This window comes from Poecilia latipinna, unplaced genomic scaffold, assembly GCF_001443285.1.
Source record: "Poecilia latipinna isolate Pla-1442-1.1 unplaced genomic scaffold, P_latipinna-1.0 Scaffold663, whole genome shotgun sequence".
Classification (NCBI taxonomy): domain Eukaryota; kingdom Metazoa; phylum Chordata; class Actinopteri; order Cyprinodontiformes; family Poeciliidae; genus Poecilia; species Poecilia latipinna.
In genome coordinates, this window is record NW_015113279.1 from 45,922 (window position 1) to 59,453 (window position 13,532).

The 13,532-nt window shown below is 38.9% G+C and overlaps 1 protein-coding gene across 3 annotated transcripts in view; it reads left to right on the plus strand.

Annotated features, from left to right (window-relative positions):
- The window catches only part of plcb4b (phospholipase C, beta 4b), a 65,056-nt gene that overhangs the window by 37,169 nt on the left and 14,355 nt on the right, over positions 1-13,532 (plus strand). For all 3 annotated transcript variants that reach the window (XM_015044108.1, XM_015044110.1, XM_015044109.1), the window contains 16 exons: positions 537-634; positions 3,232-3,312; positions 4,000-4,059; positions 6,290-6,433; positions 7,508-7,587; positions 7,761-7,814; positions 8,638-8,719; positions 8,806-8,906; positions 9,335-9,392; positions 10,205-10,313; positions 10,478-10,688; positions 11,399-11,492; positions 12,771-12,850; positions 12,936-13,020; positions 13,122-13,212; positions 13,297-13,392. In XM_015044108.1, the coding sequence (XP_014899594.1) occupies positions 551-634; positions 3,232-3,312; positions 4,000-4,059; positions 6,290-6,433; positions 7,508-7,587; positions 7,761-7,814; positions 8,638-8,719; positions 8,806-8,906; positions 9,335-9,392; positions 10,205-10,313; positions 10,478-10,688; positions 11,399-11,492; positions 12,771-12,850; positions 12,936-13,020; positions 13,122-13,212; positions 13,297-13,392 (1,510 nt within the window). In that variant the 5' untranslated portion in view covers positions 537-550. The remainder of the gene's footprint in view (positions 1-536; positions 635-3,231; positions 3,313-3,999; positions 4,060-6,289; positions 6,434-7,507; positions 7,588-7,760; positions 7,815-8,637; positions 8,720-8,805; positions 8,907-9,334; positions 9,393-10,204; positions 10,314-10,477; positions 10,689-11,398; positions 11,493-12,770; positions 12,851-12,935; positions 13,021-13,121; positions 13,213-13,296; positions 13,393-13,532) is intronic.

The window sequence follows — 13,532 nt, forward strand, 5'->3', positions numbered from 1 at the left end:
AATTTATTTTTAAAAACGTAAGTTTGCATTAAATACGTTTATCTCGGGTATTAAATTTTGTCTTGACAGGACTCATATAATCATATGTATTGTTTTTCTTGCGGGACTTCAAACGTTTGAGTCGCACTCAGACATTGCATGTGACTCTGGACAGTTTATGCAACTGGTAGCTCACTGCTAACGGCCTCTTGCTAGTTAGCTAGATAGCTTTTTTTGTGTCTGCCATAGTAAGTGCAGAAGTATCGGCAGTTTGCTATATATACTTTTCTGTGGAAATACAAGGCTTAAATTGGTCTTAAAAAGTCTTAAATTTGAGTTGGTGAAACCTGCAGGGACTGGTTTTAGTGGAATTTCAAAGTCCTTAAAGATGTTTTTGTTTTTTTCTTTTTACTGTCCTCCAGCAGTAATTGAGCAAGAGGAGAGGTTCACCTTGGACAGATTGTGTGTCAGTCAAAGGGGCAAGATAGAACTACCAGTTGTCATGCACATTTTGTTTTTAGACTAACCTGTTCTTTCTCTTTTCTTTTGTGTCTCAGGATTGTGAGCAGCCATGACAAAGTCCTATGAGTTCAACTGGCAGAAGCACCTGCCTGAGTTCATGCAAGAAGGCGCCTCCTTCGACAGGTTTGATGAGGTAAACTGCGCGTTTGTTATCTCCAAATAATTCTAGTTGGATGAAAACATTCTCCGAGTTTAATTATAACAGCGGACTTAAAAAAAAACATCTTGTTTTGGCTCCTATTTCCTCTGATTAACTTAATGAGGGCACTTAGGTAGGACATTTGACAGGCAAAGGGAAAGTGTGTCACCCACCCAGCAGAAAGACACGCGTGTCGCCCTGCATGCACCAGGAAATCCCCTCAGTCCTCTCCATCCATGCAGCTGTCGGAGAGGGGAGGAGGATCCCTCTCAGAGCACAGTGGAAAACATGAAAGCGTGCGTGGAGAGCCATGATCATATCCACGGTCACGTCAGAGAGCAATTAAAACTGGGTCGCTGTACTTTTGATGAGCGTCCTCAATGTGTTGCTGCTGTGAACTTTGAGCCAAGCAGAGGCAGAACATGATGGAACCAGCCTGAATGTTAATAAGGTCAGCTTTTCATCTCACCTCTGCTTTTTTTTTCTTTTTCCTTAAGGACTAATTATATTCTAGAATGGGATTATTTATATCTGAAAAAACAAAACTGATGAAAGTTGAACTTTGTAAAGATTGCAGGGTACATCTAAGGTCGACTGAAACAACATAAACATGTCACTTATGAGGGCACAGAACCACGCTAAACAGGAAAGATTGTTTTTTTTTGTTTCCACACAAAAACATTCCCCACTGTCTGAAACCTCACTGAGCGACAGATGGTGGAGGCAGGTAATGTGCACATGTTCTAAGTGGCCTGTTGAATTTTAATCAAATGTTCACTCCAGTTAGAATGCAGTTCCACCACTTTAATAGAGGTTCTGCCTCCCTGTTTCGACAACATTTAAGTGTTCTGAAGTACAATGGAAAGGTTTTAAATGGGTTATAGATCTGTAGTAATTACAATGTGTTTGTCTATTAGAGATATTTCAAATGTATTTTCCCCTCTCTGACAGTCCGCAGCCATGGAAGTGAAAGGTTAAAGAGATGGAGTGCAATTCATCATGCTAAGAGCCAAAGCGCTTCTTCCTCTGCATATTTCTTTCATTATCTCACTGATAGGAAATCAATCGCTGAAGATGCGGCTGGTGTTTGGTTTCTATGGGACCAGGCAGCCTCATATTGACAGCTGGGGAGGAGGATCCCTCCCCTGGCCCGTCCCAGAGAGTGACGGGCCAGAACTGCAAGACGCTGAACACTCATAAGCATGGGTTTCTGGCGAATGCTTGGTCCTATCATGGCCTCAGAGGTTTGCTGGAGAACATTAGTGAACAAACGGCATCATGGAGACCAAGAAACAGAAGAAAGGATAGGGACTGGATACAAGTGCATGCCACACTTTCTAGATTTGTGCTTTCCATTTTAAATGTAGTTTTGTGTGTACACACACACACACACACACATTGATGTGGCATCTTGGATGGGAAAGACAGAATCCATCCATTTAGAGATGAAAGTCTCTCCCTTGAATATTTGATTCCTTTGTCATTATAAGATTTAGTTTTCCAGTCTTACTGCAGTAGCGCACCCTTTTGCCATCTCCCTCAAAGAACTGGCTAGGTTGTAAAATTAAGTCCCTGTCAGCCTTAATTCAGATGAAAGTGAATTGAAAGCTTTTAGCCGAGCTCTCAGAGGCCTCGCTGCTTCCTGGATGGAAGATTGAATGTTTTCTTCATTTTCTTGTGGTTTCAGATGACACACGTCAGCTAAACAGGCCAGCGTCGCCCCATTTGTGGCCATGTATCTAATGGCTGCAGCAGGCATCCTAAAATAATGCATTACATGTAGATGTGCGTGTACGCTTGTGTGTGGCATTGTTCCCCATTGCTAATATTAGAGAAAGAGTGACCTCTCAGCATCAACCCCCTTCTGTTTTTTTTTCCCTTTTAATCTGTTTGGCCATCTCAGATCAGAGGGGAAGGGAATAAAAATTTTCATAATATGCTCTGCCTTTGATATTCAGTATTGAAATTATTCATATACAGGTATACTCCTATTTATATTTCCTTTATGTGAAGTGGAGCACTAATCCTATATACCAAATGTTTACATTTGTACATCTCACTTACTGTACTGATCATTTTTATCTAGATTAAACTATCTATTCATACAAATTGAATGATTTTTGTGCATTATTTTAGAAGGAAAAGTTTCTACTTGTGTGTGTGTGTGCGTGCGCCTGCGTTTGTTTATACCACCTTGTGGGGATCATTTTTCTAACACTGCGTTATGGGGACCCACTGCTTTTTTGTGGGGACCAGGCTACTGTTTTTGGGTCAGGGGTTAGATTTAAGACTAAGTTGAGTTTTGGTTAGGGTTAGGTATGTAATAGTTAGGATAAGGGTAAGGTTTAGGCTGTAGAAAGTCCCCAAAAAGATAGCCACGCAAACATGTGCGTGCGTGCGTGTGTGTGTGTCTGTGTGTGTGTGTGGGTGGCTGTGTGTGTGTGTAAGGTTTTTGCCTTATAGAATATATTAGGGCTTCATCCTCTTGTCTGATTGTATAATCCTTGCAGGTTGTGTAATGTGAGGCTACATCAAATGAAACTCTTTGATCAATGAAGCCTCTAATATGAAAATGCAATTCTCCTTCTCAGGACCCATACCTCTTTGAGCCCAACTGTCAGATGAAGGTGGATGAATATGGCTTCTTTATCACATGGAAGAGTGAGGGAAAGGTACAATTTTCCTCTTATCTGTCTTTCAACTATCATTTTTTGTCAGGAGACACTCCAGACTCTGTCCTCAGTCATAAAGCTTCTTATATTATGTTTCAAGAAATGGTCTAGCCTCCTGAAGCAGACCGCACTTCGGTTCCTGAAAAAAATAAGTCAAAAGCATAGAAAAGCTGGCAAAGTGCAGAAAGTTACAGCCTTTACTAATACGATAAAGGTATGACTTATATTTTACAGAAATAAACAAAATCCACAGTAAATCCTTACTTTTACTACAATTTATTTCTTAATGTTACACAGTCCTATATGATCACTTATAAATAAACAATTTTCTTGTTCTATGACTCTACACTACTCTGGGTATTGTTTAAAAAAATAATCCAAATTTGTCTAATTCTAATTTTAAAAGTTTTTTCTTCGAGTTTAGAAAAAAATCAATTTAAATTGCCAGTTGGATTCCTGTCAAAAATATTGTAATACCTGTGAAATCTAGGCGTCACTAACATTGCCATTGGCACAGCAAGATGATGCTAAGCTTAGCTAAATACTTTTGTAGGTCTCATTTCCTCTGACAGTTTTAATTTAAATTTTAGGCAGTAACTTTTTGTTACCTTACATTTGAAGCTAAAATATCGGAATGGAGTTATTTTGTTTTTTTCTTAACCCTCCTACGATGTTTGTGTCCCGCAGGAGGGCCAGGTTCTCGAGTGTTCTCTTATCAACAGTATCCGTGTTGGTGCCGTCCCTAAGGTGAGACTTTTTGGAAAGACAAGCTTCTCACTTCTGCTTTCACTGAAACTTGCACTCTCATCCCACAACACAGGCTTGTTTTCTCACTGCGACTCTCCTGTTTAAAACAACAAATCTGGGGAGGCCGTTTTTTAAGCGTCATAATTCATGTCTAAAATTAGCCAATGCTTCAGTGGCGCATTTCAGCGTTGCCTAATAATCCTGACTGACTTCTCACTGATGACTTATACATAACATTAAATATTTAACACCTCAATATTGACACAACCCTGGACGAGTTCAGCCACTGGCTGTATTTGAATCATGTTTTATTGTGTTTGTTTGACCCTCAGAGGAAAAATAGATAATGATGCCTCTGTAATAATACGCTGCCAACAGCTCACAGGTATAAGACGTTCTGTCTCTGTCAGAACAAAAAAAAGAAAAAACATCCTCGTCCTCGTCCAGGAGGTGATTCTGAAGAGACATTCTGACCAGGAGTCGGCTTCTTCACTGCATCTGGCAACCAATCAGCAAGCCAGACACACACAAATATAAACCTTTAGGGTCTCTCTGTATATTAAATATTGATTCATTCGCTGCACTATCAAATGTAATATTGACTCGATTCCAACTGTATGAATTATGGACGCTGTTATTAGATGCTTCTAAACTTAGGGGTAGGGCTCCTGCTTTATATCAATATCTGTATACAAACTCATCAAGCAGCTGAAAGTCTGCAAAAGACTGCGTAGAGAAGTGCTGCAAACGTTACCGATCGGGTGCAGATGTTTTGATGTTAACCTGTTTGTTTGGTCCACGGTCACCGTGCGTATGTGTGGACACGTATGCAGATGCTGCAGTTCGATAGCAGCGCCTTGTGTTTGTTCAAACGCTGCACGGTGTTTCATAAGTGGCAGGAAGGCGATAGCAGGGCTTCTCCACAAAGGACGGCACAGCTGTTCCAAATAATCCAATGAGGAAGAGGAGATGGATGAGATAGCCGGCTGGGATTTTAAAGCTGCAACGCCTGTTGCTGTTAATTCGATCATACAACAAATACACATTAGTTTCTCCTGTGGTGACAAAGCTGATGTCTGATTACAACCATGAGAGGAGGACAACTGACGCTGTGATTTTCTTCTCTCTTTTTTTGTGGATGGATTTTACTCTCCACTGGAAGAATAGTCATTCCCAGCCTGTCGGTGTATTTACACTCATCATTTGGCAGTATAATTATATATTTTAGCTATTTAATTTTGGAGTTGTTGTAAACAGTGAGGTAAAATTGGTTGCCAATGTTTGAATTTAATCCAGTTTTTTGTCTAATCCACTCAGGTTGAAAATTATGGATAGAAATATAGGCATACCCCTGCACAATTTGGATAAATGTCTCTTTGCTGGGTGCAGAGAAACCACATGCTGCCTCTTATAATTCTGGCTGGAGATTGTACTTTCCAGGAACTGGTGGAAATCAGATTGTGGAAACTTGGATGTAGCTGAGTGTTTCCAACAGGACAATGACTGAAACGCATCGAAACTGGCTAGTGGAATGCGTAATTCAGACCAACATTAAGATTCTAAATTGGTCTGAACTTCAATATTGTATTGAGTTCATAACCAGTTTATATTAGCTCTACCAATTCTGCTAAAAGTCAGGATTGGATGTCCAGCCAGAATTATGGCAGAAACCTGATGTTTGCTACAAAAAGTATAGCTTTCAAGATGTAATATTTATGTAGACATTAGTGGGGGTGCATGTATATACTTGAGGTTGTGTGCATAACTTTTGTTATAGAGGAAAATATACATAAAATTCAACCTGGTGTAGCAACTTTTAATGTGTTGAAATGTGATGTTATCAACAACCCAATAAAATGACTGTTCAGAGTCATCATTAAAGGCCCACAATTAGTGACATTCATTCCCATAAGTACATGTAAACTTATGAGCTACATTGCAACCTTGTCATAAAATTAGGAGGCAGTTAAAAGAAACTTAAGAAAATCATCACAATAATGACGTAAAAATGAGATAGACTGCCTGTATGCATTTTGTTTAGCATTTCGTAATTTATTATTATTTAGAATGTGTAAATAAGCACATTAAATTACTTTTTAAGGATATTTCTATGCCCCTCTTTGTCACATTCCTAACTGAACACTGAACACGTCATCGAAGGTAAGCAAAATTGCTTACCTTCGATGACGTGTTCAGTATTCAGTTTGTTGATCTTTCCTTATTTTCCCAGGACCCAAAGATCCTGTCCTCATTCGAGGCCATAGGAAAGACTGAGGCCGACCTGGAGGGATGCATCATCTGCATCTGCAGCGGCACTGACCTGGTCAACCTGAGCTTCATGTTCATGGTGGCAGAGAGCCCCGACACAGCCAGGGTAAATGCACGCAGTTGTTTTCAAAACCTTCGTATTACACAAATGGTGCCGATACAGGAGTGAACAGGAAACAATATAATCCTGTCTCAGTCAATTAGAAAATATATTTGGGATCCCACCTGATCTGTTTTGCATGGCACTTTGGTTAATAATGCACAAAGCCAGAAATATCTAAGGGTCACAAAGCATGTTGCAAAAAGGAAAAAAAAAGAAAACAACCTAAAGGCTTTTCAGCAGTTGGAGTGTAGCCAAAATTAATTCAATAATCTACTGTACATAAAGGCCAAAGCAGCACCCACACAGAGTAACTATTTCATTAAGAATGAAAGGAAAGGGAATGCAGGGTGATGTATATTCCCCCTCCTACACACGGCCTTGAGTCATTGTGATAAAGAGACGCATTTGAATGAATCGTTTTCTCTGTCGCTTCTCTTCTGTATCTTGTTGAGACGAGATACAGAAGAGCCTGGAGGAGCAACTTCCACCAGACTATCTGCTGATAGTTTTCACTTTTTGTTATTGCCATGTTTTAGATTTTAGATGAGCGCCAACTGTCGCCTAAGTATTTTGTGATTTGGAAATTATTGTACATGAAGAAGAGGTACCACTATATAATCTTTTTTTAAAAGTCTGGCATGCTAAATCCAGTTGGACTGGTTCTCATTTTTTGTTCTCTGGACTGTAGCACAGAAAAGAGCAATGTGGGTTCCTTAACAGAGAAAGTGATTTTGGAATCCACCAGAGAATCATGAAACATCAAAGTATAAATCCTAAACATTAATCTGATTTTTACTCAACTCAGGATAAGTGTGTGACGTTACATGCTGTTATTTTTCAGTATTCAACCTGTGAAAAGTAGCTAATAATGAGAAAATTGTCTGATTTAATTTCAACTATTTAGTACATTTCTAGGATGTTTTGCCTTGTTGTGTAAATTGAGGTTTTTTTATTGACAGTTTTTCTCAACACAATTCAATTAGGACCTTTAGTGTCTTCTATTTGTGGGTCGCTGTCTGTAGGGGGCAGCAGTGTGCTCATGTGTAATTTTTAATACTTATGCTTGGCTGTTTTCAGAAATGGATTGAGGGTTTGAGGTCGGTGATCCACAACTTTAAGGCCAACAACGTGTGTCCAATGACATGCCTCAAGAAACAGTGAGTGTATTTATGCTGCTCCAAATACTGGGAAACACTGTAAACCCTTTACACTGGAGTGTTTATAGAGAAATTGATCTGCCTGCAAAGTCTATGGGATTAACCCATGACTTCTTTTTGAACTTTTCTTTGATTGGTTTTGTTTTTGTGTGCTTTTAAATTTACTTATTTAGTTGGATGAGGATGTGTTTCCTGACCAATGTCAACGGGAAGATCCCTGTTAGAGGGTAAGAATAATTTTTATGCATTTCTCAACATGTTTCCAATGCCTTGTGTTGAGATTTAGAATCTCAATCGATGAATCATAATTTGTATTGACACTCGGAGCATAAAATCAGCCAAGAAAATCATTCAGACTTTACTTATTTTATTAACTTTCAGCGCTGAAAGGAGACGCTTTACCATTACATCCGAGAAGAGCTTCTACACAAGTCTGTGCAGCGTCTGAGGAGAAAGAGGAGGGCAGCTGATTATATGGACTGAAGACGCTCCCTGAAATCACACCATGTCTCTGTGGCCTGATAAGTTTCTGTTTCTCGTGAGAAATGGACCTTGGTGTCTAACAGAATCAAAAATGTAACTCTTTACTATGGGCCCTTTGTCTAACAGCGTGTGACTCTTTCTCGGCCTTGGTAAAGCATCTCAACACCTAATAGTAGTCATAATGATTTAACTAATTTACTAATCTCAACACTTGCTTAAGTATTTTTATTAAACTTTTAGCTATTTTTACCTTTTGTATCACTGCAGCCCTAATGATTATTTTATTGGGAATTCATGTGATAGACTAATATAATAGTGCAAAATTGTAAAGGTGAAGGAAAGTTGTTTTTGTATTTCAAACTGTTTTATAAAAAAAAAGTAGATGATTGCCAATTATTTGTAGAATAGCTTAATCTAAACATCGTTTATGTTATAGAGCATTTGTTCCTTAAGATCTTTTGGAGGGTTTGAACTTTGCCAACAAATCTCTGCCACAGTTTTACACCGCTTGTGTCTGAGAACTGGTTCTTTGATTTGCTACTTTTAACTTTCTCATCTCCTTTTTAGTATCACAAGAACCTTTGCATCAGGGAAGACAGAGAAAGGGATCTTTCAGGCTCTGAAGGATCTAGGTCTTCCCAGTGGAAAGGTAAAAGCGAGAGCCAGGTACTTCCATTTGATCACTTCTTATGCAATGAATCTTAAAGTCTGTGGTGTTTCTGTACATGGCTGCAGAATGACGAGATTGAACCCTCAGACTTCACCTTTGACATTTTCTACGCGCTGACACAGAAGATTTGCCCTCGCACAGATATAGAGGAGCTCTTCAAGAAAATGTAAGCTGTCCTGCTTTAAACTCTCCTGCATGCTTGTTTGTGTAGCTGATAAGTTCACCGGCTTTGAGCATAACCAGGAATAGAATGGATCAACAAAAAAATAAAAAATAACACTTTGTTGTTTCAATAATCTACTCTGAAATAAAAGTGAGAACTGTTGGGTGACATTGGGTTTGATTTGGATAAATGTTTCTGCTCCTGCTGCACTAACTACGCCTGGACAGCCTAACCTGCTTTCAGTTCAGCACTGAATTAGGATCAACCTACTGGCAACATTCGAACATAAAGAGATATGTTTAACAAATTTGGACTAAAAAGTGTAACACAAAACACTTTCTCACTTTAACTGACTGTGTGGATGAGTGTGTGGATGTCCGTTTTAAGAGTTATAACAATATTTTTTTTCTTTTCCAATAATTCCTTTGCAGCAATGGGAACAAAACAGATTATTTAACTGTAGACCAGTTAGTCAGCTTTCTGAATGAAGTAAGCTCTTTATCATTCATTAACTTCTTTGTGTATTTGGCTTCAGCCAGCCCCTCTCTGCTGCCCCCCCTACCCTGCCTCCTCTTCCCTTCCTGCTGTGGATAGAAGTTGCCCTCCGACACGACAGCCATCATTGAAACCCAATTAAACATTCAGCTTGCCTGGAGCGGCAACTTCCACCAGCTACCAAACTCTGCATGCCCCCTCTCGTCCCGTTCCTCCCGCTCTCCCTTAGCGAGGTTTGCCTCCCATTGTCTGATTGGTGTTGTCATGACAACAGGAGGAGAGGTTTCCATCCTGTTGCGTCTGGCTTGGTTCATCTTGCTTCCTGCTGTGTGTCTGTGTTTTGCGGCCGTCCTCCTGTGTGTGGCTGAATACCTGCTTGTTGCATCTGCTGTCCAGTCATGTCTGTGCTGCTCCATGCTCTGGACTCAGCTGGATTCATTCCTTCTTTGCCTACAAGAATGTGCTCCGTCACTGTAACGTCTTGTTAGAGCTGCTTTCAACCCTTCCAGCACATATGACTGCCTTGTTATGAATCATTTTTAACTCTGCACTTATTTTTGTAGTGATTGGTTTTGCCCTACGATCTAAATGCCATCCTGTTGAAGACATGCTAGTGTTAGAAATATCTGAAATTAAAGTCACAAGTTCTCCAAGCATTTGCACAAAATTAATCCTTGATATGAATTGAGTTTTAAATTCTACTGAAAGTGTTGACATGCATGGTTTTTTTAAGAAGCGTTTATGTTGGGAGGACCTGGACGTAACGTACATGTGATGTACACCTGTGCTCGTGTCTTGCTCTGCAGAACCAACGTGACCCGAGGTTAAATGAGATTCTGTTTCCATTTTACGACCCCAAAAGAGCCATGCAAATCATCGAGAAATATGAAAGGGACGAAGAGCTGAAGAAAAAAGGTAAAAGCAATGTATGAATGAAATCTGGTGACAGGCTTTTCTTTGCCTCTGCTGCCATCTGCCTGTGTAGTCTGGAAGCTACAGAAACGGGTATTTATTTAATTTAAACCTGGCTAATTTATTATAATCACAAAGCCATCTTCATCTCGTCTTCCTCCTCTTAGGCTGCATGTCGAGTGACGGGTTCTGTCGGTACCTAATGTCAGACGAAAATGCTCCGGTGTTCCTGGACAGACTAGAGCTGTACCAAGACATGGATCAGCCTTTGGCTCATTACTTTATCAGCTCCTCCCACAATACATACCTGACAGGGAGACAGTTTGGAGGGAAGTCGTCAGTGGAGATGTACCGCCAGGTCCTGCTGTCCGGATGCAGGTATTACACAGTGACACAGTCTAAGCATAATGAATAGACATCTTTCTCTGCCTATAAAATTTAAGAATAAACATTTTCTGATTCAGAGTCTCAATCTGACGCATGAAAAAATCAATGCCATGTATTGATTTTACATTAGCTTTGAAAAATTAAGAGTCCACTGCACTGAACCCCATTAAAATCCCCATGGTTATTCCACCAAATATTGATTTCTGAGCTATTCCCAAGTTAAAACATTAAAATCATTTCTAAATTAATATGAACTTGTTTTCTTTGAGGTCTGAAAACACTGCATCTTTTTTGTTATTTTGGTCATTTCTCATTTTCTGCAAATAAATACTAAATTTTGGCTTGGAATTTCACAGATACTTCAGTAATTCATGGAATAAAAATAAATTCAGAGAAACTGATCATGTTAAGTGGCCTCTTAATTTTTTCCAAAGCTGAACTTTAAAGCAGTGCAAGATACACACTAAATATGGACAACAGTTTGCTGAAATGCTAGACTAATGTGCCATATTTTATAAAGCTCCAGTCAGTCATTCATAAACACAACTTGCAGAAAAAGTTATTGTTCTTCATAAACTGCATTGATGTAAAATAAGCTAAAATGTGGTTATGCATGTACATAATGTCCTGTTTATAATTTGTAATGGACCCATTGTGCAATTTGAGTACTTCAGGAAGATTTCCACTTGCTTATTTATCAGATGTGTGGAGCTGGACTGCTGGGATGGCAAAGGGGAGGACCAGGAACCCATCATTACTCATGGCAAGGCCATGTGCACAGACATCCTGTTCAAGGTAAATCACCACAGCAGTGGAGAACCTGCTAATATATCCAATAGTCAGTTCTGTTCATAGATGGGTTCTGCTTTCTTTATCCAACAGATTGTAAATTTCTTGTGTCTAAGCAGATAATCAGTATTTCAAAATAGCTTATGTTTTATAAACGATAATTTAGTTTTGAGAGATGAGCGTTTTTTTTTTTTTTTCTGGTAACGAACTGCCACGAATTATAAATCCGAATTGTACTTTTGTGTTTATAATATGTTTACCACCAATGACAAAAAAAAAAAAAAGGACTTTCACTTTTCTGAAAAATTCACCAACTGCACAATTACTGATAAGTAGTATATAATAAGTAGTATTTCAAAAGAGCAGAAGAAATCCTATGTTGTTGTTTTACAATAACAGTATTTGTTGTTAATCTGTTGCTAAGAGATTAGCATGTTTTCTAGTAACCAAGTGCCACGAAGTAAACATCTGATTTTTACTTTTGCAAAAGTAAAAATCCGAAGGCAGTGCTTTAACATCAGCACAAACATTAGCAGTAGCTACTGCCCACATTAGCAGTATCCTTTTCCCTAAAATAAGCTTTTTAGCTATTATTTGCCATGTTTATTACACCGAATGGAGACAACATGCTAGTTATAACCCACATGTCACTGGCAGCATTTAGGCTAACATTAACATTTTGGCTAATTTTAGCTTCTACACTAATTTTAACATACTGAATGGACTAAGTCCATATTTTTTTCAACATGCTTGTGACTCTCCACATGCTATTGAGTACATTGTAGCTTACTTTAGCATTGATGCTAATTATTAGCATCAGTAGGCTGGGTTCTAACCAACGGGCACACTTTGGCAGACCCCGTTTAAATTTCTTCAGAAAGTTTGTTTACTGTATCCTCCAGATGGTTTAGGGACCAAACATAGGGATCCACTTTTGTCACATGCATAACCAGATAACTACTTCTACTTATGTAAAACTATGAACAACCTTTTTACTCATTGACATCATATCAGATTAAACTTTTCTTGCTTTAAGTTAGGATTACCAAACATATTCTGTTTGATAAATAAAAAAGTCTTTACAAATATCTGGGTTTAACCATCATAAAAGAACGTATCAAGCCCGCCAAGCTCAAAAAGACTTTCAAATGATGTGCACACAGTGGAGACGACAGAAATGAGTGCTGTTTTTTTTTTTATTATTATTATAGCCTTCTGCCACCTGGTGCTCATACTTTGAAACTGCATATCCTAACTCCTTTATGTCTGTTTTCATCCCCACAGGATGTGATCCAAGCAATCAAGGAGACGGCGTTTGTCACATCTGATTATCCTGTTATTTTATCATTTGAAAATCATTGCAGGTACATTTTCCATTAATGTTTTTAACATATCTACTGTAATAACATGTCATTTTGTTCACTGTATTTTATTTTTGTTTATTTCCAGTAAACTACAGCAGTATAAGATGGCCAAGTATTGTGAGGAGCTCTTTGGCGACCTCCTTCTCAGACAGCCTCTGGAGAACTACCCAGTAAAGTTTTCCTCTTTCTCTCACTGAAATTTCTTCCCACTATATAAAACAAGCAGTCACGGAATTGGGATTGTGTCATGTCTTTCTCTGCCTGTCTTCAGATGGATCCTGGGCATCCTTTACCTTCACCAAACGACCTGAAGAGAAAAATCCTAATAAAGAATAAGCGATTAAAACCTGAAGTGGAGCAGAGTACGTATAAAGTGCAGACGCTTAACTTCATCATCATGTGACGTTAAGTTTGGAAACTACAAACATTGTGAATGTGTGACACAGGGCAACTTGAAGCTTTAAAGAAGCACATGGAGGCCGGCGAGACCAACACTCCTGCTATCATTATGGGAGAGGAGAATGAGGACGACGCAGAGAACGGTCAGCTGAATACAACTTTAACTGTTTTTGTGTAAACTGACCAATTGGACAGGCATATCAATATGTTGGATACAACTGTGATTATCTTGGTTATAAATGTTATATTCAGCTTCTAATTATGTAGTTGAGTAGTTGTTTCA